At 41.5% G+C, this 23,196-nt stretch overlaps 2 protein-coding genes across 6 annotated transcripts in view; both read right to left on the reverse strand.

Annotated features, from left to right (window-relative positions):
* Positions 1-18,489, reverse strand: part of EPS15L1 (epidermal growth factor receptor pathway substrate 15 like 1) — a 33,528-nt gene extending 15,039 nt beyond the window's left edge. Inside the window, exons 1-23 of one of the 3 annotated variants that reach the window (XM_048927441.1) lie at positions 18,421-18,489; positions 14,480-14,521; positions 14,212-14,301; positions 13,802-13,849; positions 13,016-13,111; positions 12,577-12,639; positions 11,635-11,760; positions 10,047-10,106; positions 9,473-9,709; positions 8,791-8,948; positions 8,173-8,329; positions 7,403-7,465; positions 7,099-7,184; positions 6,662-6,734; positions 5,995-6,156; positions 4,972-5,169; positions 4,446-4,610; positions 4,028-4,154; positions 3,857-3,907; positions 3,303-3,439; positions 2,914-2,974; positions 2,641-2,723; positions 1,210-1,342 (exon numbers count right to left, since the gene is read on the reverse strand). In XM_048927441.1, coding sequence (XP_048783398.1) covers positions 1,210-1,342; positions 2,641-2,723; positions 2,914-2,974; positions 3,303-3,439; positions 3,857-3,907; positions 4,028-4,154; positions 4,446-4,610; positions 4,972-5,169; positions 5,995-6,156; positions 6,662-6,734; positions 7,099-7,184; positions 7,403-7,465; positions 8,173-8,329; positions 8,791-8,948; positions 9,473-9,709; positions 10,047-10,106; positions 11,635-11,760; positions 12,577-12,639; positions 13,016-13,111; positions 13,802-13,849; positions 14,212-14,301; positions 14,480-14,521; positions 18,421-18,450 — 2,446 coding nt within the window. In that variant the 5' untranslated portion in view covers positions 18,451-18,489. Of the gene's footprint in view, positions 1-1,209; positions 1,343-2,640; positions 2,724-2,913; positions 2,975-3,302; positions 3,440-3,856; positions 3,908-4,027; positions 4,155-4,445; positions 4,611-4,971; positions 5,170-5,994; positions 6,157-6,661; positions 6,735-7,098; positions 7,185-7,402; positions 7,466-8,172; positions 8,330-8,790; positions 8,949-9,472; positions 9,710-10,046; positions 10,107-11,634; positions 11,761-12,576; positions 12,640-13,015; positions 13,112-13,801; positions 13,850-14,211; positions 14,302-14,479; positions 14,522-18,420 lie in introns of those variants that run through there. The other 2 variants (XM_048927442.1, XM_048927443.1) reach the window with 2 other exon arrangements.
* Positions 18,490-18,599: 110 nt separating this feature from the next.
* On the reverse strand, positions 18,600-23,045 carry CALR3 (calreticulin 3). Of its 3 annotated transcripts, none has more exons than XM_048927445.1 (9): positions 22,802-23,045; positions 22,536-22,637; positions 22,188-22,391; positions 21,666-21,760; positions 21,270-21,479; positions 21,032-21,145; positions 20,802-20,945; positions 19,900-19,992; positions 18,600-19,792 (listed from the first exon to the last, which is right to left on the reverse strand). In XM_048927445.1, the coding sequence occupies exons 1-9, from the start codon at positions 22,929-22,931 to the stop codon at positions 19,625-19,627; spliced, it is 1,260 nt and encodes a 419-aa protein (XP_048783402.1). In that variant the 5' UTR covers positions 22,932-23,045; the 3' UTR covers positions 18,600-19,624. The 3 variants fall into 3 exon arrangements, with proteins under 3 accessions (XP_048783402.1, XP_048783401.1, XP_048783403.1); XM_048927444.1 differs by having other exon boundaries at positions 22,536-22,640; XM_048927446.1 differs by having other exon boundaries at positions 19,666-19,792; positions 19,900-19,952; positions 22,536-22,640.
* Between the last annotated feature and the right edge of the window lie 151 nt (positions 23,046-23,196).

A 23,196-nucleotide genomic window follows, 5' to 3' on the forward strand; every position in this document is an offset into this window, starting at 1 on the left:
GAGGAGTATAACTGCATAAGCACATGAGGTTCGTTTGCTTTAAAAAAAAAACCTGCTTTGTTTCCTCCTTGTCTATTTTATCATAACAACATTTGCTTTGGGTAGAGCAGTGGAACCTTACAAATCTTGTGTCTCACAACAAGAGGGAAAATTACACATTTAAACAAGATTTTTGAAAAGACTGATTAAAGGCTGAGTGCACACATCTACAATCAAAGCAAATTATTAAAGCTGTGTGTCCAAAATTCTTCAGTATACACAAAAGAGGGAATAAGCAGACAGACAAATACAACACTAAAAAACCATGCATGTAAGTCAGCCCTGTGAAATGTATTGCCCATTTCTGCAAAGTGTATTTGCTAGGAGCATTCATGTTTTGAAGAAGTAACATAAAGAAACCACATTAAAGAAATAACATAGGTGTACTTAGTACTTGTTTGACTCTTTCATGAAAAAAAGATTACCTTCAGCTTTAATACTTCTTCTGTTCATAATCTAATGCTGCAGCAATGGTATGCTTATATCTGTTCTATTGAACAGTATTTTGCAAACCTTGGATTAATCTATGGGACATCCCTGTGATAGAAAGCACTTTTCATGTTATCCAAGAATCTAATTCGAGCACAACTGGTTTGCAAAACCTGTCAGATCAACAGTATTTGTTGTAAACAGGATGGGTGCTGGTGCACGCTTTTCTCCAAAACACAGCAGTTGAAAGGCAGACAATCCTCAGTAGAAATACTAGCAGACAAGTAGAAAGATAAACACCTTTCAAATTCTGAACATTGACCCACGTTTACTGCAGAATTATGGGTCTGCTCATATACAGAATCCAGACCTCTTTTTTTTTCAGGTAAGCCGACTAAACGTTCACTGCTAATATTAACTGAACTATTCTGCTGCTGTTAAAAGTAGACCTGAAACTAACAGCTCTAAAGTGGCTTCAGTTCTTGAAACAGTTTCACTGGTATCTGAATGTTTTTAAAAATCAGCTTTTTAAAAAGATCAGCTCTAGGGAGGGAGATTGAATTTCCAGCCAGTTTCACTCTGGTTTATTGACAATTCCTGCCAATCTGCTGATAATCTCATACCTTCTTCCACAGCTGAAATGCAAAATACTGAGACAGAAAACTGACAACTTGTCCTTATTTCCAAGAACATACAGTAATATACCGGGGGAACTGGTTATTAAAAATAAAACCTCCTTACCACTGGGTGGCTTGGGTCGTGGAGGGACATTTTTCTTCGGTGGTAATGCTGGTGTGTCTGATTTGCTTTTGAAAGGGTCATCTGAGAATCCCATTCCTCCAAACGAGGAGGTGAAGGGGTCTGAAGCTACTGACTGCAACAGAAAAAAAGAAAAAGAATGTAAGCACATTGCAGAACACCTGTTGTTTTGCAAAGGTTCTAAGTTACCTCACTGAAAAGTGTCAACTTCAATTCTGTAAATGTGTCCTCAATTCTTGTTAATGTCAGCAGCACAAGATGCTCATACCTACTGCCAGAGGTGCCAGGACTTTGTCTAAGAGCACAAGTAATAAAGGGCAGCTGTGCTCTTAATCACTTAAGTGCTTCTCAAACTTTTACCCCTAGCAAAAAGCTGAGAAGAATAAAAGGAAGTAGAACTCCCTTTTATTATTTAGTGATGGACATTCACACTACAGCAGAGCCTTCACTCCATGATAAATCAGAACCACGAAACAAAGTAGTAACTGTGAAACTGTGACAGACTGTAGAATGGGCAGCTTTTCTTCCGAGCTTTACTTCAGTTACACCTATTTGTATTTTTTGTAAAGTCTTGGAAAATTCTAAAAATGCATTGTTTTAACATACGTCATATATTCAGCTGCTTTTTGTGAAAGACTCTCTTAACGATGACAAATGGCACAACAAACTGCACCACGCAGGAAAATCTATCCTGAAATAAGAATGCTTTGTAGGCGAAGCTAAAAGCTAACAGCCACCAAAACCTCCAACCCAAACCAAACACTTCGGTATTTGTAAGGACTGCTGCCACCTACTGGAGAGCAACCTCACAAAAACAGAAACGTCAGAAAAAATTAACTGCAAATTCCAAAGTCAGACTCACAAAACCAATAGCAGACTGCGACTCCCATCCAGATTAGGAGGTATGGAGATACAACTACTTGGAATACATCATATACACTCAGTTTATAACAATAAACCAAAAAACAGCAATCCTGTTAAATGTGAATGTCAGCACACGTTTTCCACCCTTCTCTGGTTCCCCATACTTATGGAGAAGTTTAAGAACAAGTCAGAATGCCATGAGAAATGCAGTCGGTACCAAAGCAAACGTAACAATATATTGCTGCACCTGCCTTCCATTATCTGGATCAACTACCTTTGATTGCAAGTGAAAAATAGATGTTACTTCTTTTGTTCCACTGGTATTTGAGAATGTGTGTAGAAACCGATTTCCCCCTCTTGAACCTACGGTCTTGATTAGAACTTTTACATATTGAGATGGATTGAAGGTATTTTGCTAAGGAATTGTTGAGACTGATCAAAAAACAGCAGAAATGGACTGTCAGCTCAAACACTGCAATTATATCACACTCTTCAAAAACATTTAAGGAATTTTTAAGAGCACACGTTTGCTTTCCTCGTGATTTTTACCTTTGACATCTGACTGAAGTCTGCAAATCCTTCGCCATTACTGAAAGCGCCACTTCCAAATGGATCCAATGTTCCAAATGGATCTGTAACAGGTAGGAAAGAAATCATTACAATTATGCATAAGAATTTTTAAGAGCTTATTGTGAAAAAGTAGGGAATAAACAACACTTGCATTTTTCCATCCATGCGATGTTATGAGAAGATTGCAAAGAGCAATATGCTTTCTATCAGTGTGTTAGGGAAAAAAAAAGAGCAAACTGTTTTTCTTCTTACCTGGACCTTTTGAAGAGACACTGGAAGAGGTAAAAGGATCACTGCTTTCAAAAGGGTCAGGCTAAATAAGAACAGATATGTAATTACTGTTGTGCTGTACTGCACACTTCTCTTTTATGCACATCAATATTTACTGCTTTAGGACAAACTGTTTCCAGTTTCAGATCACTCTGTTTAGTGGACATACAATGGGATAAAATCAGATGAACAGATGAAATACGTAGTATTTGGCTACTGACAACACTGAATGAAACCAAAACACAGTGAAAAGCACATCACACAAACACAATCAGTATTAGTTCCTAGGGCAAAATAAGAAATTACACTCAGAAGCATTCAGAAAAGCAAACTACTGTGATTAAATCAAGTACAAAGTACAAATCACTGACCTTTGAGGGTAAAGTGGAGGGCTTTGTGAATGGATCTGATGTGAACGGGTCACTCTTCACCTGCTTCTTGAAGAAATCCTCAGGGGCAGAACTACGAAATGGATCACTTTCCTTAAATGGGTCACCTCCAAAAGGATCTAGAAGGAGTATTAAAAGGTAAAGAGAATGTAGCACTTAGTAGTTAGAAGAAGTAGTGTCAATAATGAACCATTTTTCATTTGACCTCATACTCACTGATTTTTTTTTCTTACTAGAAAACAAACAAAACCACCACCAACAAAAACAAACAAAAAAACACCATGGCAAACCAACAAACTTCCAGATACTCTCTGTTCTGGGTATTAAGTTGCAACAAGTACACATTTTCGGTGAATATCTGACAAGGTTACAGACTCCACTCAGTGAAAAGTTAACGGTGTATGCAATGCATTGATCTTGTTTGCATTGACTGCCAAGTTTTTAAGCTCCCACATGCAAACCAAAAGCCAGCTCCATCTTTGTGTTTGGCTACAAATTGTCTAAGTCATCTGTCCTGTCATGGTAAGGGCTATTACCTGCTGGAGCAGGTGGCTGCTCTGCAAAAGGATCATGCTGGAATGGGTCACCTATGCAGGACAGAAAAATCACTTGTTTTATCCACTATTTAGCAAGATGATAAAAGTTTGAAAATATCATTTACTCAACAGTTGGTCTTCAAGGTCTCAGGTAAGCCATTGGTCACTTACTGCCTTTGAAAGGGTCTGCTCCCTTAAATGGATCAGATTTGAAAGGATCCTCTGACTGGAATGGGTCTGCATGCAATTCTTGCGTGTTATTGGTGAACATCAAGGCTTTACTCTTGAATGGGTCATCCTAAGAATTCAGAAAACAAAATACTGACTTAAAGGAAACACAATAAACGATTTAATTAGTGCTGGAACTGTCTTAGCAGAAGAGAAATACTGATACATTCTGGAAAGTAAACTTACTTTTTTTTAAACTGAACTATGTAATATATATATTATATATATTTGGAAATAAGAAATGCATTATTAAGGGCAAGTTTATAGCAAGAGAAGTTGCTTAATGATTTCAAGATTAAGTGTAAATAACAGATCTTCATTATTCAAAGTACTCTAAATAACATTACAAATCTTTTCTTACCATTGCTCCATAATTGCTTCTTTCTGTCTGCCCAAGGCCTTCACTTATGTCTGCTAAATTTGTCAGGCTACCACCATTAACCCCATTGAGAGCTCCATTATATTCTTCTATACTCTTACTGACTTCTTGATGGCTCTCCTGAAGTTGAGAAAGTTTACTTCTTGCCTAAGTAGTGAAAAATTATTTAGTATGTTAATCTTTCAATACCGCAGTCATCCTCACAAAACTGAAGGGTGCAGCTACTATGGAACTGGTTACTTCAGAGATTCAGTAAGAAGACAATCCTTTCACCCATGGTTAAACATGGTTGCAAGACAGTTGCTTCCCCCTCCCTACCCACAACTCCCTCATGCGTTGAACTTCTTCCGACTCAGACTGGGAATTGACCTACTGAGCAACAATCAGAAAGGCTTATTTCATGCACCACTATTTCTTCTCTTCTGTAAAGTCATCTTTCTAGATGATGTTCAACTTCTAGCACTTTAAAGAAGGAAAAGAATGACGTCATGCAAACGACAGTGAATACCTGGTTTATTTCTTCCTGTGTTGATTTTAAAGACTTGATTATTGTTTCAAGCTGCACTTTCCCAGCCTGGATACTCTGCTCTAACTGTGTCTCTTCTTGCTGGAGGCGATTCAGCTCTGCTTTTGCTCTATTAAGATCATCTTCCTGTGATTTTAAATCTGATTCCTGAGATTGAATCTGCATTTTCAGCGATGAAATCTGAAACAAAACATTATAAAAATCAAAGAGAAATTTGAAGTAAATGTACCTCAATACGTTATGAATTCATAAAAAATATGAAGCTGTAAAGCAACTTACCCAGTGTTACAGAAGATAAAAATCATAAGCTGAAGAACTGCATGCTTTTTACATGACACAGAATTTTCAGTATAAGCATGCAGAATATTCTATAAAACCAAGAACTACTAGTATCTAAAATGACATAAATACCACACTAATTGTAAAAGTAATTAAAGATTGTTTCTTAAGTGGTTATCCTGTAGCTTTCAGAACTTGGTGCCTTTTCCACTGAAATATTTATCAAGTGCTACAAAGCTGATTTTTTAACTGGTAGACTTAAATTTATACAGCTGCATAAGGCTCTCCTGAAACACTTTCTTGCATGGCATTATACACCAAGTTCCTGATAACAGTTATCTCCCTGAAAACCTACCTTTAAATTAAAATACTGATCTGAGTTTCACAGTGATAAAAATACACACTACTGCCCATGGACTGCCTGATGGGTCAGGAATAATGCTTCTAACTGTTCCAGTGGGCTGATGGGCTGAATATTTCATGTATTCAAAGAACAATTTTCATAGGGACGGACTTCTGTAGATCATCTGATGGAGTGCCACATTTATAACTGTTATGAAAGTTGTGTAAGTTAACAAAATCCTTTTCGGATCTCCGTATTTGTGTGGAAATTGCTATTTATGGTTGAAAAATTACAGACAGCAAAAGCTTGTTTATGAAATGAATGCAACTTCCTTCAACAAAACACAATATACTTGAGGACCTCTAGCATAAACATACACTCACCACCTGTGTTTCCTCCTGGCATTTCTGCCTTACATCATTCAGCATATCCTTCAGTTTGGCTTTCTGTTGGTCCATTTCATCCAGGCGGTCCTGGGCATCTTGTTTCTGAGCCTCAAGCTCTTGCAAGTTACTTGTCTCCCTGTCTAAATCATTTTGCAGCTCCTGAGGAAAATCACACAGTTTGTAACTTACATTTAGCTCATGCCTTATGAGAACGATCAATCACAGAGAAAAAGGCTGGCACACTAAGCAGGATTTTCTATGTCATACAGACTATTTCCTGTGTACACACACTTTCTTTCAGCAGGAATTCGCAGATATTGTACAAATCAGTGCCCAGAAGAAAGAAAGGAACTGTGATGCAGAACACATGTAATTGAGTTACCTTTACTATGAAAAACAAACTCCTTGAGCAACGTCAGTCAAACACTAATTAAGACATTTCAAACCATTCATGCATCATTATCTATTTATATTAACCAGCATCAGAACAAAACATTTCTGATGGAGAAAAGGAAACTAAAGACCTTTCTGTAAGTTAGAGAAACTCCCATGCAAGAAGGAGACTTGTCCAGAAACCACATATGGAAAGGCAGAAGAAAGAAGGCTTCTCACTATATTATTTTAGATTACAAAAATCAGTGATTATAAATATAGGAGTTTTTACCTGAACTTCATTCGTTTTCTGTCTAATTGAGTCCTCCTTTTCCCTAATGTCTTGCTCCAGAGAATATTTTTCCCTGTAAGATAAACAAGCAAATGTTTTCATGATTAGTTAAATAATACAACACATGTGCAAGAACCAAGTAAATATTATTCTGGAAATAGCAAACAAACAAAAATCTTTGAGGAAGTAATGGTACATTTCAATTATTCTCCAAAAAAATATGACTTATTTTTGACCTTCTGCAGTCACCTGGAAGACTCCAGGCTGACTTTACAAAACTGGCTAACTGGATGGAACAACTGGGAGAGTCATTACCAACCTCAGTGACAAGCAGTAACAAACAGATGAAAAGAAAATAATTGTAAATGACATCAGCACTATAAACTCAATTGGTTTTCTTACTTCTAGATTTACAGTCAATGGCCCACAAGTATTACCTCTGCAGCTGTGCAATTTCTTGACTAATATCATCTAGCTCCTTCACCCCTGTAAATTCTCCTGATCCAACAGAACTTGAACTATCCTGTTAGGAACAAAACAGCCTATTAGAACACAGCTGTGACAGATCTTCCTTTACAAAGGCTGGAGACAAAGGTGGGACACAATTCTCCTGCACAATTCCATCATGCAAACAGCAAGAATCAAAGACCACAAGTGCAAAGAGAGAGGAGAAGGTATAGAAAGAAACTCTGAGTTCTAAGCAGGGTGCACAAACAATTCTGCAATGTTACTGTTACTCACACGACGCATTTCTGTTAGTGCTGAGATTTCAGTTCCTACAGGAGTCAAGTAACCTGACAGAGTCTATAGAAAAAGGATACAGGAAAAAACTTAAAAGGACTAGAGCAATGGCAACAACAGAAATATATTTACAGACTCAAAAGCTGGCTAGGAAAAGTAGAAAAGTAATGGAAAATGCTACTTAATTTACAGAAAAGGTGAACACACAGACATGCCAAAAGTGTTCCTTAATAGAAGTTTCAGAAACACAGAGCCATCCAAGAAAAGGAACAAATAACATTCAGTATAAGATCCAATGCTTTCATGATCAATAATATGTTATTTACAGTGATGGACACTGGACTACAGACTGCTATGCTACAAAGATAAGCCAACCACCAATTCCCAGAAGCTCATTACCCTCCAGATTCCCATTAGGAGAATTTCACATTTTCATGGGAGGAATTTGGTCCTGGCCACAGCCAGAGACAGACTACTGAAAGTCTTCCAGCACTTCCTAAGGAAGGTTTTTTTCTAAAAACACCAACTACTTTGTGACAAAGGAGTATTTTTCCAGTTCAGCTTTTCTCAGTTATTAATGAAATGTTACTGCCTTGTTTTGACATTTTTGTCAGTTTTGAAATGCAAAAGGAAACATCACTAAAATGAGGAAAAAAAAGCCATTCTTTACCATCACATTGCAAAACATAAACATTACGAAATTAATACTCCTGGACCATTTCAATCAAGGCACACAAGCTCTGTGCATCTACAAATAAGCCACTACTTACCTGTATGGGCGTATTCCTCTCTGTGGGAGGGATCATATCTGGGGACAACACTTGTGGAGGATCGATCCCTTTACTGACCTTCTGTTGAATGAGATACATTGCTAGTGCAAACTGATCTTTGCTTAGCTTTCCTATCTGTCTTGTATCTGCCAAAGCCCTGGTAAAAAAAACAGATCATACTTATAAACAAGGAAACTACTCTTCTTTACCAAAAAGTCTGAAATAAAAAAAGCATATGTAAATTTCTTTTGATTCAGCCCCATCACAGCTTGTTTACTGCAGTGAAAAAGCTCCATAGAGCAATTTCTACCAGGCATATTGGACTGAATAGAAGAACATTATGCTGACAAAATCTTCAGAACACTAGAACTGCAAAAAACAATCACAGATCAGTCTGATCTACACCCCTCTCCCAGGACAGCCCAGCGAGAATCTATTTCTCTCTTGATTTTCCATACAGCCCACATCATAATCCTGCAACAGGACAAGCAAATGAGGCTGATGGCTTTTTTTTTTTTTTTTTTGAGTTGTTTTAGTGTTAAGATTACGATTCTGAATGGATCAACTGCCTTCCCAGACCAGTGAGATGCAAAAATACAGCTATTAGAGAATTCTTACCATATATGTGCTAGGAGGTTCTGAGACAGACCTGAATGCATAAAAATGTCCTTTACTTCTTGGCCACTCACAAAACCATCCATATCTGTGTCTGTTTTTACGAAAATGTCATCGTATCGCACTTTCTCAGACATTGGCACGACCCAATTCACAGATGGCTGTAACAAAAAAGTTCTGGACTTCAGTAAAAAGGCTGAAAGAGTCAAAAGACAGCGAGAGCAGAGCGCACAGCGTTCTTCAGCATCGCAAGTGCTGAATGTATCTTGCACAAACTAATCTGATGGCAAACAATTACTTCCCTTTTCCCATGAATCTTTCAGCTGAATACTACCTGAATTAATAAATACTAAGAAAGAGTTATTCATCAGCTGAAAAATGCTAATTCTTTGGAAATACAGACCCAGCTACCTTCACACAGGAATTTTAGAAGGCAGATTAATTATTTTTATTTTTTTAATTAAAGAAAACCTTTCTATGGAACGTGAAAATTCTCCATTAAGATTTGCTATGCCTCATGTTCACGTAACTAAAATTCACATGCTCTTCTTCCATTCTCTGGCCATTTTCTCCACTCAAAAAACCTTGTATTTTCAGAATGCCTACACAAGGAAGCAATTCCCCTCTCCTTTCCATCCCCCCCTTCACTTTACTGATATGGAAGGAAAAAAAAGAAAAATCACACCTGTGCTGGTTTGATGCCGTGCTTGGGAGACAAACTCCCCGTGCTGTTCAGACTGTTTACGCTACCATGAGATGGGGTAGAACGCAGGCTGTCTTTTGGAGGAGGACTTGCAGGGAGAACAGGAACTGCACCAGGAAAGACAGGTGTCTTCTTTCTTTTAGAAGGTGGTATGAGAGAAGGGGGTAACAGTGAAGGAACTGGCTCTTTCTCGAGAGCTCTATAAACCAAATGCATTGCCTGCAAAGGCAAAGAGGTCAGATATAATGTTAACAATAAAAAAAAAAAAAGCAATGAGATTTTCCAGTATCAGCAGTTTATGTATTAGTAAAACAAAGACAGTAAGATTAGAGAGAGAGACAAGCCAGAGAAGAACACAATTGTGAATGTTATTATAAAAACGTTGATCTTGATGACACAGGCAACAGTTCAAAAGGATTGAGAAAGACCATAAGTGCATGTGAATGATTTGGATCATGAAACAGAACGCAGCAGAGCAAAGCTGCAACACTCAGGTAACAGCAGAGCGATTGGCTCTAGCAGATGCACTATGAATTGAAGATATAAAGCAACCTACCACAGCGAATTCATCTTTGTCCAAGTGACCATCTTTATCAATATCACTGAGATCCCAGACCTGCGGCATTTATGATAAAAACAAGTTACATTCTGTGCCTTTGATATCAGCTGTCAAATATTAAGCATGCCTTCTAACAGCTTCTAACACATTTTGGTGAAAACAGCATCATATTAGATCTAGCTGTGATTCTCTTGTGAAACAGTCTGGTTTGGAGTTTTCTGGCAATGTCAATCAAATATTTTGTGGAAACATTGGCTCTAATAAGTCCAGCACATAAGAGATGTATGTTCTTCATCTTCCTGTGTAGCAATTAAAGATTCATCAAACTACAAACATCCAGGGATGTTTTTGTGATTCCCCAGATGGTGTATGCTGACATATCATCCCAGTTTGCTTTGTAAGAAAGTTAAGACACTTTAGAAAAGTCAATATTTCTCATTTGTATTTCACTTCAAAAGTCTGCTTTCCGTTTCAGACAAAAAACATGGCCAGCCCTCAGAATTTTCTGCAAGAGAATTTAAGCATCTGTCAACTTTATTTCATTATTAATGTCAAGTACAGACAATGACTTACATAGAAAGGTGCAAAATGTTGAGTGTTCTAACACCTGGCCATCCCTGGATACTGTCCAACCAATTATTCTGAGTGTGCAGATTGCCAGACTGAGGCTCCACCATCTGACCTCTGCTCCTGGCTTTTTCACTGTGTGTCCACACAAATGTAGGACACTTGATTTATGTCCCTTGCCCATTTAGCCCCTCTCCTATCCCATGTACAAACTCCTCTGAACACAAGTAAGCTTCCTGCATTTCTGTCACTAAAGTAACACAATCAAATATGAAGAGTTCCAAGATTGCTTCACAATATTCAAGTGCAGAATTAAAACAAAACATACTCAGATTTTGTAGACAATATATTGAGTTCTTCCTGAAGACACTGGAGTATATGATAATGCAGACAGAGCTCTTACACACAATGTATAAATTCTCCATCATATCAACATGCAAAGAGAACACTAAGGAACACACTTTAAACTGAAGCGGAAAAACACTTTAAGGTCTGTTGCTTTTGCAAATACAGAATGGATGCACTGAACTCAGAACTATTTATAAATACATGTGAAAAAAATACTTGGCAATTTCACAGCTACAATGAACTAAGATGCTGTGAAGTGCTCTCCTGTACAAACAGTAGACAGATTTAATGGTATGGCTAACAACTTGCATTTGGAAAAGTGACAAAACAGTGGAATCCAGTGTTATAAAAGCTATTAGGGTTTAGGAGAAAGTGATTTGTTGTTGTTCTTTTTCCTCATTTATTTGTGCTTAATACAACCACAGTCAAAACTTCTACCTCTTAAAATGAACAGGGAGATAATGGAACCAATCTACTCAGGGGCCCAAATTACTATTATTATTCTAAACGGATGATTTCAGACACTACTTAACATTCCTACTTTTTAGCATGCACTTCATGTAAAATCCAGCTAAAAACCTATTTATGTTGATAAATTACACTTTAATATTAAACACTGCAGGTAAGAGAAGCTAAATAGAGAATAGCTAAACCTAAACAGCATACTTACCCTTCCTAGGATATCAAGAGGTAGCTTTGAATTCATCAGAACTGGTTTTACTTTGTCTCCTGAAAGTAAACCATTTACTGGCAAAAGGCTTTCAAAAATACCATCAAACTTTGCTTTTTCTTCCACCTAGTTGGTAAGAAATAGCCTGAATAAGTAAAAAAGTGTGCCTGCGTGAGTGTTGAAAATGAGATCTTGCAAGAAATTAAGACTGGACAGTAAAGCATTCATTCTAAATTTCCAAGCTTTCTCTCAAGTGTTGCCCTGATGGTGGAGCTTGGTTTCAAGGCTAAGGATGTGATATCTAAGAGATTTTAGCATGCAGTGTAGAAAATACACTTCTACAGTGTTCTGAAAGGACAACAAATTCTGATTACGACACTCCTGATAAGATTTTAAACCAACTAAGAACTGTTTGTTCTAAAAGATCAGCTTCCCACTTAATGGTACAACATATAAGTGAAAGATCACATTAGAAGCCATTTTGGAAAACGTTTGCAACTGCAAAGCAAGTAAACACAAATATTCCAATGCTGCTATCACAAGCTACTTTATTCCAATGACATATATTGTGTATTATCACTAAATACTACGTGAACTCAAGCTTTAAATTAATTCTTCAGGATGAATTTGCTGAAATGCTTCACTGTTCTCAGTGGGGTTCCTTATACAAGCATCAAAGTGCCTACTATTAGGATCCTGGAAGAAATCCAGGCAGAAGATCAAAATTCACTCTGTCTTAAAAACATCACACGCGGGATCGTCACAGGCTTGTTTAATACTTAATTCAACTGTAAGCTCAATATTCTTTACCACACACAAGTCTGCCATCAAGGAAGGACTTTTGAAATGGGAAATATATGATATCAAATTCTCTCACTGGGAACACCAGAGACAAGGAAAACATTTAGAGAATGAATGGAATGTGTTGTCTTTCACACTTACCCTAACAGCCCAGTGAGTCTCTGTTGAAGGCGGGGTGATCAGCAAGGGACTGCTGGTGTCATGCTAAAATGAAAGTTTTATTTTTATTCATACACACAGAGAAAGAGGCGAAGCTGTAGTCATGCCCATTGCTATTCACTGTTGTTGACACAGATCAAAAATCATCTCCCCCCTCCCCATAAATGGAGGTTTTAGCCACATCAGCTTAAAAGCACGGAACGAGCTGACTGCAGTGAAACTTGCACTGACTTTGCAGCCCAGGATGGGGCTGGAACTTCACAGGAAGACAGGACAGTGGCAGATGTGCTGTGAAACACTCTGATGGCAACCTGAAGTCTGAAAACCATGATGTTTATAAAACAGATTATTTATAAAACTATTCAGCTGAAGCTTTACTTCTCATGCAACATATGCAAACATTCAGGTATGTATTACTTACAAATTTAGGAGGTGGCACAGTCAAGTTCAGGCTGCTCAGGTTAACCTCATGGCCGTTCTGTGCGCACGCTACGAGGCGCAATGCCACATAGAAGCCCTACAAACAATAGTGCTTTCTATTAAAATAAGCAGCCAGTTTAACTCACCAGCTCCAATAATCCATTCAGGGTTTTACCAGCAGCATACACATGACCCCGAGTAAAGCACGGAAACAACAGATGTGCAGCCCCATGCAGTCACTGCACTGCAGCAATACCTCACTGCTTTCAGAAGAGATTCAGAAAAGACTTTGTAGTGACATGGAACAAGGAGTAAAAATCTTCAAAGCTGGTTTTTAAGGGCTGCCTCATAACTATTTTTAACTTTTTTGTTCTTAAGAATTAATAACATTCAGAAAACAAACCAACAACGCTCCATAGGTACACAAAACTAGAGCATGTGTTATTCCAAGTCATTCAAATAATGCCAGTACAAGAACGATTTCTAAAGTAGATCCTAAAACTGGAGTTTGTATTTATTACTCTCAGTGACTGTGTGTCTACGTATCACACATTGATTACTGAGAAAACAGGAGGAGCAGAAAACAAGAACTACTCCAGCAGCCTCACTGAATAACATACTTGAACATCAGCAGCACCAAAAAACAAAAAAAAATCATCTTGTAAATGAAAATTTAGAGGGGGGAAAAAAAAAGCTAAGGGGAATTACTGTGGATATCAGGGTTTTCTGGAATCAAGGCTCCACTGTAGAAGGCAATGTAAGAGGTTAACAGGAACATTTTATTTACCTGTTTATCCAAGTACCCTTTACCTTCTGGATCAGCCAAATCCCATATCTGTGGAGATACAAATTAAAAGCCGTTGAAACTTTAAAATAAAATTTAACACAGCTCAACAGTTCATGCTATACACCTTTTCAAACTGTTAATTGCAACTGCCAAGTTATGAAATACAGTTCTATTTAATTCTCAAGTTAACAACAAAAACGTGACAGCAAAGACAAGTTTTCCTCACAGATCCCTACAAAGCCCAGAAAAGACCCTGAATTCTTGGCATCCAGTTGTTAACCTGGAGGTCAGAGGATCCGATTCACACTCCATCTCACCTGCTTTCATTAACCCCTTCTGCTCAGTCTTAGCTGCAGTGAAACAAATGCACAGGTAATTACTGCAAACATTGCCTCGTTCCTCCAACTCACCTTTCCAAGGACAATATCAGACAGACCAGACTTCTTAAGAAACAGCGCAGCTTCGCTTGCCCCAACTCTTCCCGTGTATGTTGGATCTACCTGGAAGACAGAGGTTTGCCTTCAACTGAAGGATGCCATGTAAGCAGAGACAAGAAACGAAATGTCTTATTCATGCTTCTGTAAGACCTCATATGGCTCCACTCAGTGGAAAGGATTTACAGAAGTTTAGCGTGGGAGAGAGGGGAAGGAAATTGTGCTTCAATCTCCTCAAACTTACCTGTTTGTAATAAGTTTCATACAGTGGAATCCCAGCAGAAAACTGAAAAACAAGAGGGATGATAAGAAAATAATGAACTGCAATCAAAGACTGCCTGCATTTAGTGACCACAAGAAAAATAAAAAGCACATAGTACCCTGTGCAGTATTTTTATCAAAAAATGCATATTTTTAAAGAGTTCAGGAAAAAAGTGAACACCAGGGTTTATTACCAAATGTCATAATTCCCTGGCAATGTTGTTTGAAGATTTCAGCTTGGTGCTACCACTGCATTACACAAAAGCAGCAAACACAAAGGCGTGTTCTTGGCGCACCTAAAGGGCAGACTTCTCTCCCCGAGGTTCCAAGGAAATGAGAACTGCAATTCCTAAAGAGGAGAAGCCCCAAACACAACTCCTACAACAGAGAGACAAGTCCTAGCTGTGCAGCACTTACACCTCCTCACTGTTCTCCAGCATTGCTACCAACAGCAAAAATACTACAATCCAACCACTGTCTGAAACAAGTCACCCCTCATGGCAGCCAAAGGCCTTGAAAGGCAAACAACAAAACAACCCAATAGAAAAGTTAATGACTGAGATGCAGAGGTGTTGAAACATCCCAAGTGCGCTTGGGACAACTGCTCTCCACCTGCAGGACATTACTCAGACACCCAACAAAGGATTCCTTCATTCACTGTCACCTCCCAACCTCCACCTTCCTCCTGATCACCCAAGCTGGCTTCTGGATGTTCTGCCCACACCGAGAAGGGAGAGAGAAATAGCACAAAATAAAATGAAGACTGATGAAGAGGAGGAAACGTCATGTTACACAGAGAGTCTTCCCATGTGTTCAAAGTAAACTGGGCAAATCTTAATTTAAGGAGCTATCCAATATGACTACCCTTGTTCATTAGAAGCGGACCCTGAGCTCTCTGAATGCCAATTATTCAACTGGGCTAGCACAATCTTCAGAACTTTCTTAAACATCTTAAATGTTCTCCATTTAAACCCATCAGCAAAGGAAGCTACTGCATTCTGCACACCACCAGATGCCCTTGCTCTTCCAGAAGCAGGACAAGAGTTTCAGAAGAAAGCTGTGGCCATAACTCATAAGCCTGACTCATCCTTCTGCTAGCTAAACGAACAGCATGGATAAGCCCTGTGTTCCTGTCCAGAGTAGGAAACGCATCACTCAAAGATGAGGAAATAGGAAACAGTCTGTCCGACTCTGAATAAAACATGGCATGCTTTAGCCAGCTGCACCCAGCCCGACACCTCCCACTTCTTGAGAGCCCAGAGCAGCCACAGCCAGCTACAAGCTCCTCCAACCGATTTGGCAAACATCCTAGAGCACTGGATTCATCCCAGATAGAGCAAACCACTCCGGCAGCAGCGTGGAATGATCTCACCCGATCACCAGACATTCCTCCCATCTTCATTTGATACTGCCAGCCTTGACATACACCTGACTTACCTGACAGAGGAGGCAGGAATCCAGGGTGATGCACTTAATGCTGAGAGGTTTCACACACAGCAGTGTGAATGCACCCAAGTGCTGCTGGAAGCACTTTATCACTCCACTCTCTACTTGCACTATTTTACAAAGATTAAGCTTTTCTGACCGATTTACCTAAATGACTGCATCTTTGTGATGAAGCAGACCAGACAAAATGGGCTCAAGTGACAAAAATAGCATAGCTGCATATCTACCCATCACACTACGCAGCACACGCTCACATCTCTACGTCCTTTAGCACAGACCTGAGAAAAAGGCCGCAGTAAGCTGCTGCCATCAGAACAGTTACCAAACTAATTAGTTTAGCAGTATTAGTAAACTAATACTAAACCAGTTCCTAGCAGCCCTCTTTGCTGAGGTCGCATCAGGGCCACAAAGGGCACTGCATCAGATGAGCCATTTGCTTTGTGCCCTCCTACTTCACAACTTTCTTCTGGCTGCTCTCATCACATCACACGGTGGATGAGAACAGGTACTTTGAAAGGGGAAAACCAACTGTCCCACAGAGATGAAAGCCAAAAGACGACAACTGCTGCCCCAGAAAGATTACCTTTGCCTTGACTCCACCTGCTGAGTACCCTGAGCTGCCTCAGAGGACAGATTGACAGCACTGTTCCAACATCCCTAATACAACTGTACATAACTTTCAAAGGTTGTAAGTCAAACACACCCAGCAGAGTGGAAAGACTAGAGATAAGGTGACCAAATATTCAAGATAATAAAGTTATCAAAGGTAAATCAAAACCAGTTTCCATTGTTACTTCACACGAGGAGTGATTTTAGGCGCTGGCTCTCAAACTCTGTGCACAGCCATCTTAGCCAAGGACAGCTGAGACTTGTTAAGCACTGTGCATGCTGCAGGCTAGACATCTGAATTTTCTTTCCTAAAAACAGAACGTCATAGAACAGGAAGAACACTGTAATTAACTTCATGTATTAAAACAAATATAGCTAAATGCTTTCACATGTCTCAGCTGCACATGTTGCTTGTGGCTCCTAGCATGCTGCCATCAACATTCTTATATCTGAGCGAATGCACTGCAACACAATGGATGTGTAATCCCTCCTATTCCTTTTAATACCAGTTCTGGCATTTGTTATAACAAGCAGATATCTTTGCAGTAATCGTGAAATTGAGACCATTACCAGAGGAAGTTTATTCATTTCCAGCAAAATTCTGTTTCTGCCCTCAGCACAGCTTCCAATGAATTCATTGTAAAATAACGCCAGAATAGCAGATGTGTTCACAGAATATATTCACAAGGGCTCTTTTTTTCCTCAAGACAATGTACTATGTTATACAACAGAAAATACGATTGATAGCATCAGAATTCACACAATCTCCAGTAAAAGAAACACTCGATGCGTTTTTACCCGTGTACAACAACAAACCCTTTCAAATCCAGAGACCGTTTTACATACACGTTTGGCAACGCTTTGCTTCACTCGAAAACTGTCAACAATTTGCACACTTGTGGATGTACTGGATCTTTCTGAATGTCTACTTAATGACAAAATGTTAATCAGGAGCCTTCCTGCTACCCAAAATGCTAAGAAAGCAGCGCCCTCCCTTTATAAGGGACACGGCAAATTAGTGTTACCAAACATAAGGCAGTTCTATCAAAAGGTAAGGTTTTGGTGTCACAAATGACAGACCTGCGTGTGTCAGGAGTTGGGCTGGTGACCCTCGGGGGTCCCTTCCAGCTCGGGATGTTCCACACTCCTAGGAAATTCACAACTAAGCGAAATAGCTACATTTGCATGACGTGAATTATCAGCAGCGGTTGTTATGAATTCCTGCTTGGCCTAGCCGTGACACGAGGATGTTTTGTTCACGGGGCTCCTGTTTTCATTTGGAGAACATAAGAAAACCGAGCATCTTCACGTACAGCACAGACGTCGACCGCACGGCTCAGGCTGAAATTACTCGGGGGAAATTAAGCCAAAGAACTCCTGTGACAGCAGCAGCAGCAGCACCGCCCCGCGATGTGCGGGCCGCACCTCGGCCAGCCCGCGGCTCCGGGTCCCGCTGCTGCGGAAAGCCCCGCGGCCCCGCGCCCACGGCGGCGCTGCTCGCGCACTGCGGTCGGTCCCGGCAGCCGAAGGAGACGTTAACGGCCGGAGCGCCGGCCGACGGAGCGCCGCCGGCGGGCGGAGCGAAGAGGAGCGCGAGGAACGCGCGGCGCCCGGAGCCGCGCGGCCTGCAGGACGGAGCCCATCGTGCCGCCGCCCCGCCCCGCCGCGTCCCTCCGCTGCCCCGGCCGCGGGCAAACGCCGGGCCCGCGTCCCAGCACCGACCCGGCCGCAGACGCGCCTCCCGCGGCGGGAGGACCCGCACCGGGCCGGGCCCGCTCCCCGCTCCCCCTTCCCCGAGCCGCGCCCGGCCGCCGGGCCCGGAAACCCTCCGCTCGCCTCAGCCTCAGCCGGGCGGGCCGGGCCGGTTACCTGCTGGCTGAGCGGGATGAGCGCCGCCATCTTCCTGCCGCCGATTCGGGCAGCGGCCGAGGCGGGGAGGGGGGGGCGGGGCGAGCGGCGGCGGTAGGCGGAGCGGGGCGGGCCGCGGGAGGGCGGAGGAAATGGCCGAGCGGAGCCGCCTCGGAGCCCGAGCGAAGCGGGCGGGCGTTGTCTGGGCCCTGGCCCCGGCCGGAGGAGAGCAGCCACGGGAGCCGTCGCAGCTTCACGCCGTGGGGTGACGGGCAAAGCGGGGCCGGGAGCGGAGCGCCGGGAAGCGAGGCGAGGCTCTGACGGAGCGCTGAGCTGCAGGAGCCACGTCCGAGTTCACTTTCGATTGTGTTGCACAAAACCTCGTCGAAACAAAACTTCCACCCCATTAAGCTGCCTCGGGGCTCCGATCAAACGTTCAGTGTGAAGAACAACGCTAACAGCTGGTGCCTGCGCTCACAGAGAGCAGGAAGCAGCCTGAACGAATGCAAGGTCACATAAAAACTACAGTAAGAGGGATTTGTTTAGCAAAAAGGTCAAGGATGACACCCTGCTGTTTTCCAGTAGCTGTCAAAGTTCTGCACCCCGAAGGGCCATTTAAGTTGTCTTAAAGGACAGAGGACAGGGATCAGTGCAGGAATTTGACCTTAGTTTGGTCACAGCGCCGCAGCTGAGACAAGGCCTGCACCACTCCTTCCATACCCTCCTTACTGCATAGAGATTTGGAGAGGTAATGAAAAGTGATGGGCTCAAAGTCTGGCTTCAGATTGAACCAAATTTATAGCATTACAAACAAGAGCGGAAAGGAAAAAGCTACGCATAGAAGATGTAATTACTAGAGAGGCTTGGCAAAGCTTATCTCTTTAGTTTGAAGTAGGTTGTGAGAATGCTTCACGTATCTGACATGCTGAAGCCTTTAATGAAACAAAGCTTATTTTGGTATCAGCATGAATTTACATTTCATATTAAATCATCAAAAAGTCTCAAAACATCAAAACAAAATGGGTATCTTAGCACAGCTAAAATATATTTAATAAAAGTTACCCTGTTTAGTAGCTAATTTAATAACTCTATTTTTCTAAAAAGTAACTGAAAGAGTTCACAAATTTAAGATTACCACTAAAAACATCCTGTTAATACAGCTTCAATGCAGACTTCAACAAAATATCAAAGTCCTTACAGAGCGATGTGAGCATCTTTCAAACGATTACAACTCCTCTTTCTCAACAGGACTCTTCATTATTCTATCTTTCTGAGATTCGCTTTTTCCCTCTCGTTTTTTCTTAAACCATTGCTCAAAGTTTTCTTCTTCCATGACCCTTTGTCTGTGCTGCTCCTCTTCAGCCTGCCTTATGTTCATTTCCTTTTCAGGATCCTAATGTTAAGATTTCATTTTTGTGCACCAATAGAACATAGCTCAGATTAGACAGAACTCTTAACGCGGCAATAAGAACTGAGACTGATAAGAATTTCACACATTACCTTTGTTTCTCCCCACGTTTCATCTCCAAAGTCTTCTGCATAGTCCTCATCATCTGTTATCAAGAAATTGTCAAAAATTGTGCCAGCTCTCACCTTAGAGGGAGGAAAAATAACAACAGGATGCCTCTTTATTTTCCTTTACAGTTCTACTCTGTCTTTCAATGTCTTTGTATCGCATTCAGTAGGCAGTGAACACGTTAAGAACTCCACAAGCTTTTACAGAATTTGACGAAGAAACATCTATGTTTGGAAAGCTACTTTCAACATTCAAAACAACGTGTTTTAACTTTCTTTACTGCTCTTAGGAGTGCCAAGTCTGATTGCTGGCTGGGCAGGAAAGCTGAGGAATTTCTCAGAGCGGCGTCCAGAGGGCAGATTTCGTCCCATTAATCTCAGCGACTCAGGAGTACCTGAGCTGCTGGAAGCCTCAAGTCAGGCGGAGCAAATTACAGTTTGCAACTCTTACACTGACTAGTTTGGACTTCTCCCTCACTTATCTGTAGAGGGTTATGAACCAACACATCTTAGAAACTTTGTCATCTTGTACGTACATTTAAATAAAAGCAAGTAAAAAACACAGGTCATCTCCAGAGATCCCAAAAAAGCAGAATCTCAGAATTGTAGGGGCTGGAAGAACCTCCAGAGATCGTCTAGTCCAACCCTCTGCATAGCAGCCTCTGTGGACCAGGTTGTGCAGGTCAACAGATAACACTTATATTAAAGCATAAACAAATTGCCACATGCCACATTTATGAGATATGGTTTAGTGCTTGTGGTACTAATAGGAATGGGAGGGTGGTTGGACTAGATGATCTTGCAGGTCGTTTCCAACCTGGTGATTCTGTGATTCTGTGATGCCCAGTGAAAACTAAGTCCTTTGTTCCCCTGTAAAAGCAACTCACCTGCCAGATATCCAGTCCGATGGCGCCAATGTTTTCATAGCTGTAGATATTGCAGTCAGGTGAGTAATGCGGATTGTCGATCTGTGGATGGGGCCAAACGCCCCTATAGTCTGGGTTATCAATCTGCCTTGGCTTCCACTCTCCCTAGAACAAACCATGTATTCAGAATGCAGTTGGACAAAGAAGAGTTGAAGTGCCACAGCCAGCTAGAACTACAAGGTTATCTGTACTTTGTATAGAGGATTCTTGACCATAGGATAACTCCACTCTCCATGCACAGCATGATCCCAGTCTTCTGGTTTCTCATCACTAGTATCCATAATGTACTCAGGTTCATCCCAATCCTTTGAAGACACAGAAAGACTAACAAAATCAAAAACATGGGTAGTTCAATCCATAAAATGAATTCAGCAGGAATGAAATAATTAAATAATGCAAAATAACTACAGATTCAAACTGCTGAGTTACCTCAGGTTTGATGTCATTTGGATCATCGATGTGGGCTCGATCGTCCCAATCACTGGGTTTCTTCACTGCTGGATCATTAATTTTCCTTGGTGGCAAGAAATCCAAATCGTCCTCTAAGTTGCCCAAAGCAGCCACTTCGTTATCAATTTTTACTTCATAAGTCTGGTCTGGCCTTATGATTAAAGTATACAGATGTGTATATCCATCAACCTGGGTTTTAAAGAAGGCAAATAAGATACTTTAAAAGCCTTAAGTACAGCTTATAGAAACTGCCTTGCATCAGGGTCACAATATATGCCTGCAATAGTGCGTTTTTTTCCTTCTTACATCGCCCTCTGACTGGTGATCCTAGAGTTTGATGGGAACTCGAGGTTTACTTTTGAAACCCGTGTTTACCTTACATCTGATCGGTTTCTTGATTGGATGAAGTTTATTCTTGTAATTTAAAATAACATGGACTTTCTTTGTCTCAGATCCACAAATATCTGGCCCTACAAAGAGATCATATGTTTTGTATCCTTAATTTCATTGCAGAAAAATGCAGGTTGCTATCTATGGCATAGATTGAAGGATTATGTAAAAATTATGTAATCACACCAGATACCTAATGACAAATCTTGAGATACAAGCAAAGAATTTCACTAAGTTGCATACAAATACCCTTAAGGGCAGACAACAACCTCTGCTACATTGTTTCAGGTAAAGGCCTGAAATATTTGAACGCCCTTCAAGTCAGCTGAGAATTTAATGCATACTTTCAGAAATTTCAGGTATAGAACAGATAACTGCTTACAGCCACAACATTCCCATTAAAACAACTTTCTCCTGAATGTTTTTGTCATTTCCACAAATATCCTGCAGTAGCTGCACAACAGCAGTGGCAATGCTGTGCCAATGGAGAAGCAGTTACAGACTCACCAAACATGATGTAGTAAGGGGAAGCTCCACTCAGGTTCTTCTGATCCAAGTCCGAGGAAAAAATCTTTACATATCCCCCACCACAATCTATCTTCTGCTCATGTTTTACAGTATACTGAATGACCAGAGTCTTCCCTTTGTTACTAAACGGTTTAAATCGTGAGGAGATTGCATAAAACTTGGAGTTTTCACTTGTTTGTAGACCTATAAAGGTATTAAGATAATATTCAAACTTACATTTCCCTCAATTTTCTTAGAAAAAAAGGCCTTTTTCCCTCCCCACACACGGTGGCTCTATGCAGGCTATCCTGAGAGGGCCCCACACTGCCTCCCCATGCCCCCCCATACCTCTGTCTCTCACAGGATCCCCGTAGAACTTCCCAGCAGAGAGCTGAAACGTTCCGAGGTCTGGCCTGGACTCAGAGCTCACCCAGCGCTTCTGCCAACCACCTGCTGGGCCGGGACCGAGAGACAGAAGGAGCGTTGCAGGGCAGGGCAGGGCAGGGCAGGGCAGGGCTCGGCTCCTTCCAGCCCCCTCTCCCCTCAGAGCTCGCTCACCGCCCTTACTGCCAGCCACCTCATCACACCCTCACCCTCCCTCCCTTTCCCACAACCTCCGTCCAGAAACTGCTCCCGGAAATACACCGCAGTCCGGGCAGTCCCCAGCACAGCCCCAAGGAGCCCCAGCCGCAGCACGGCGCCGACTGCGCTGCTCCGGCGCCGCGCTCCAGGCCCAGCCGCCATCGCTCTCACACAGCAACGGCTTCGCGCCTCCGGCCGGTCCTCCAAACTTCGCGCCTACGCCCATTCTATACTAGGCTCTGATTGGCTACGCATTCCCTGTCTTTTATAACTAACGTTCCGATTGGCTTAGAGTCCCCAAGGGAGATGCAAATTGCACGTGCCGGCACCGCGCGGTGCATGCTGGGACTTGTAGGCGGCGCTGACCGGCCGGCCGCAGCATGTCTCCTTGGGATTGGTTGGTTACTCCCAAGGGTAGCTGGGGGGG

This window comes from Lagopus muta, chromosome 26, assembly GCF_023343835.1.
Source record: "Lagopus muta isolate bLagMut1 chromosome 26, bLagMut1 primary, whole genome shotgun sequence".
NCBI classification, from domain to species: Eukaryota; Metazoa; Chordata; class Aves; order Galliformes; family Phasianidae; genus Lagopus; species Lagopus muta.

Bases quoted from the DNA above. Each gene is read 5' to 3' on its own strand.
- CALR3 (XM_048927444.1), bottom strand. From the start codon at position 22,931: ATGGCGGCTGGGCCTGGAGCGCGGCGCCGGAGCAGCGCAGTCGGCGCC. The intron at 21,480-21,665 runs GTAAACACGGGT...TTTAAAACCCAG, and splicing joins AGAAACCGATCAGATGTAAG to GTTGATGGATATACACATCT. The intron at 19,793-19,899 runs GTAATGTGTGAA...TCTTAACATTAG, and splicing joins AAACGTGGGGAGAAACAAAG to GATCCTGAAAAGGAAATGAA.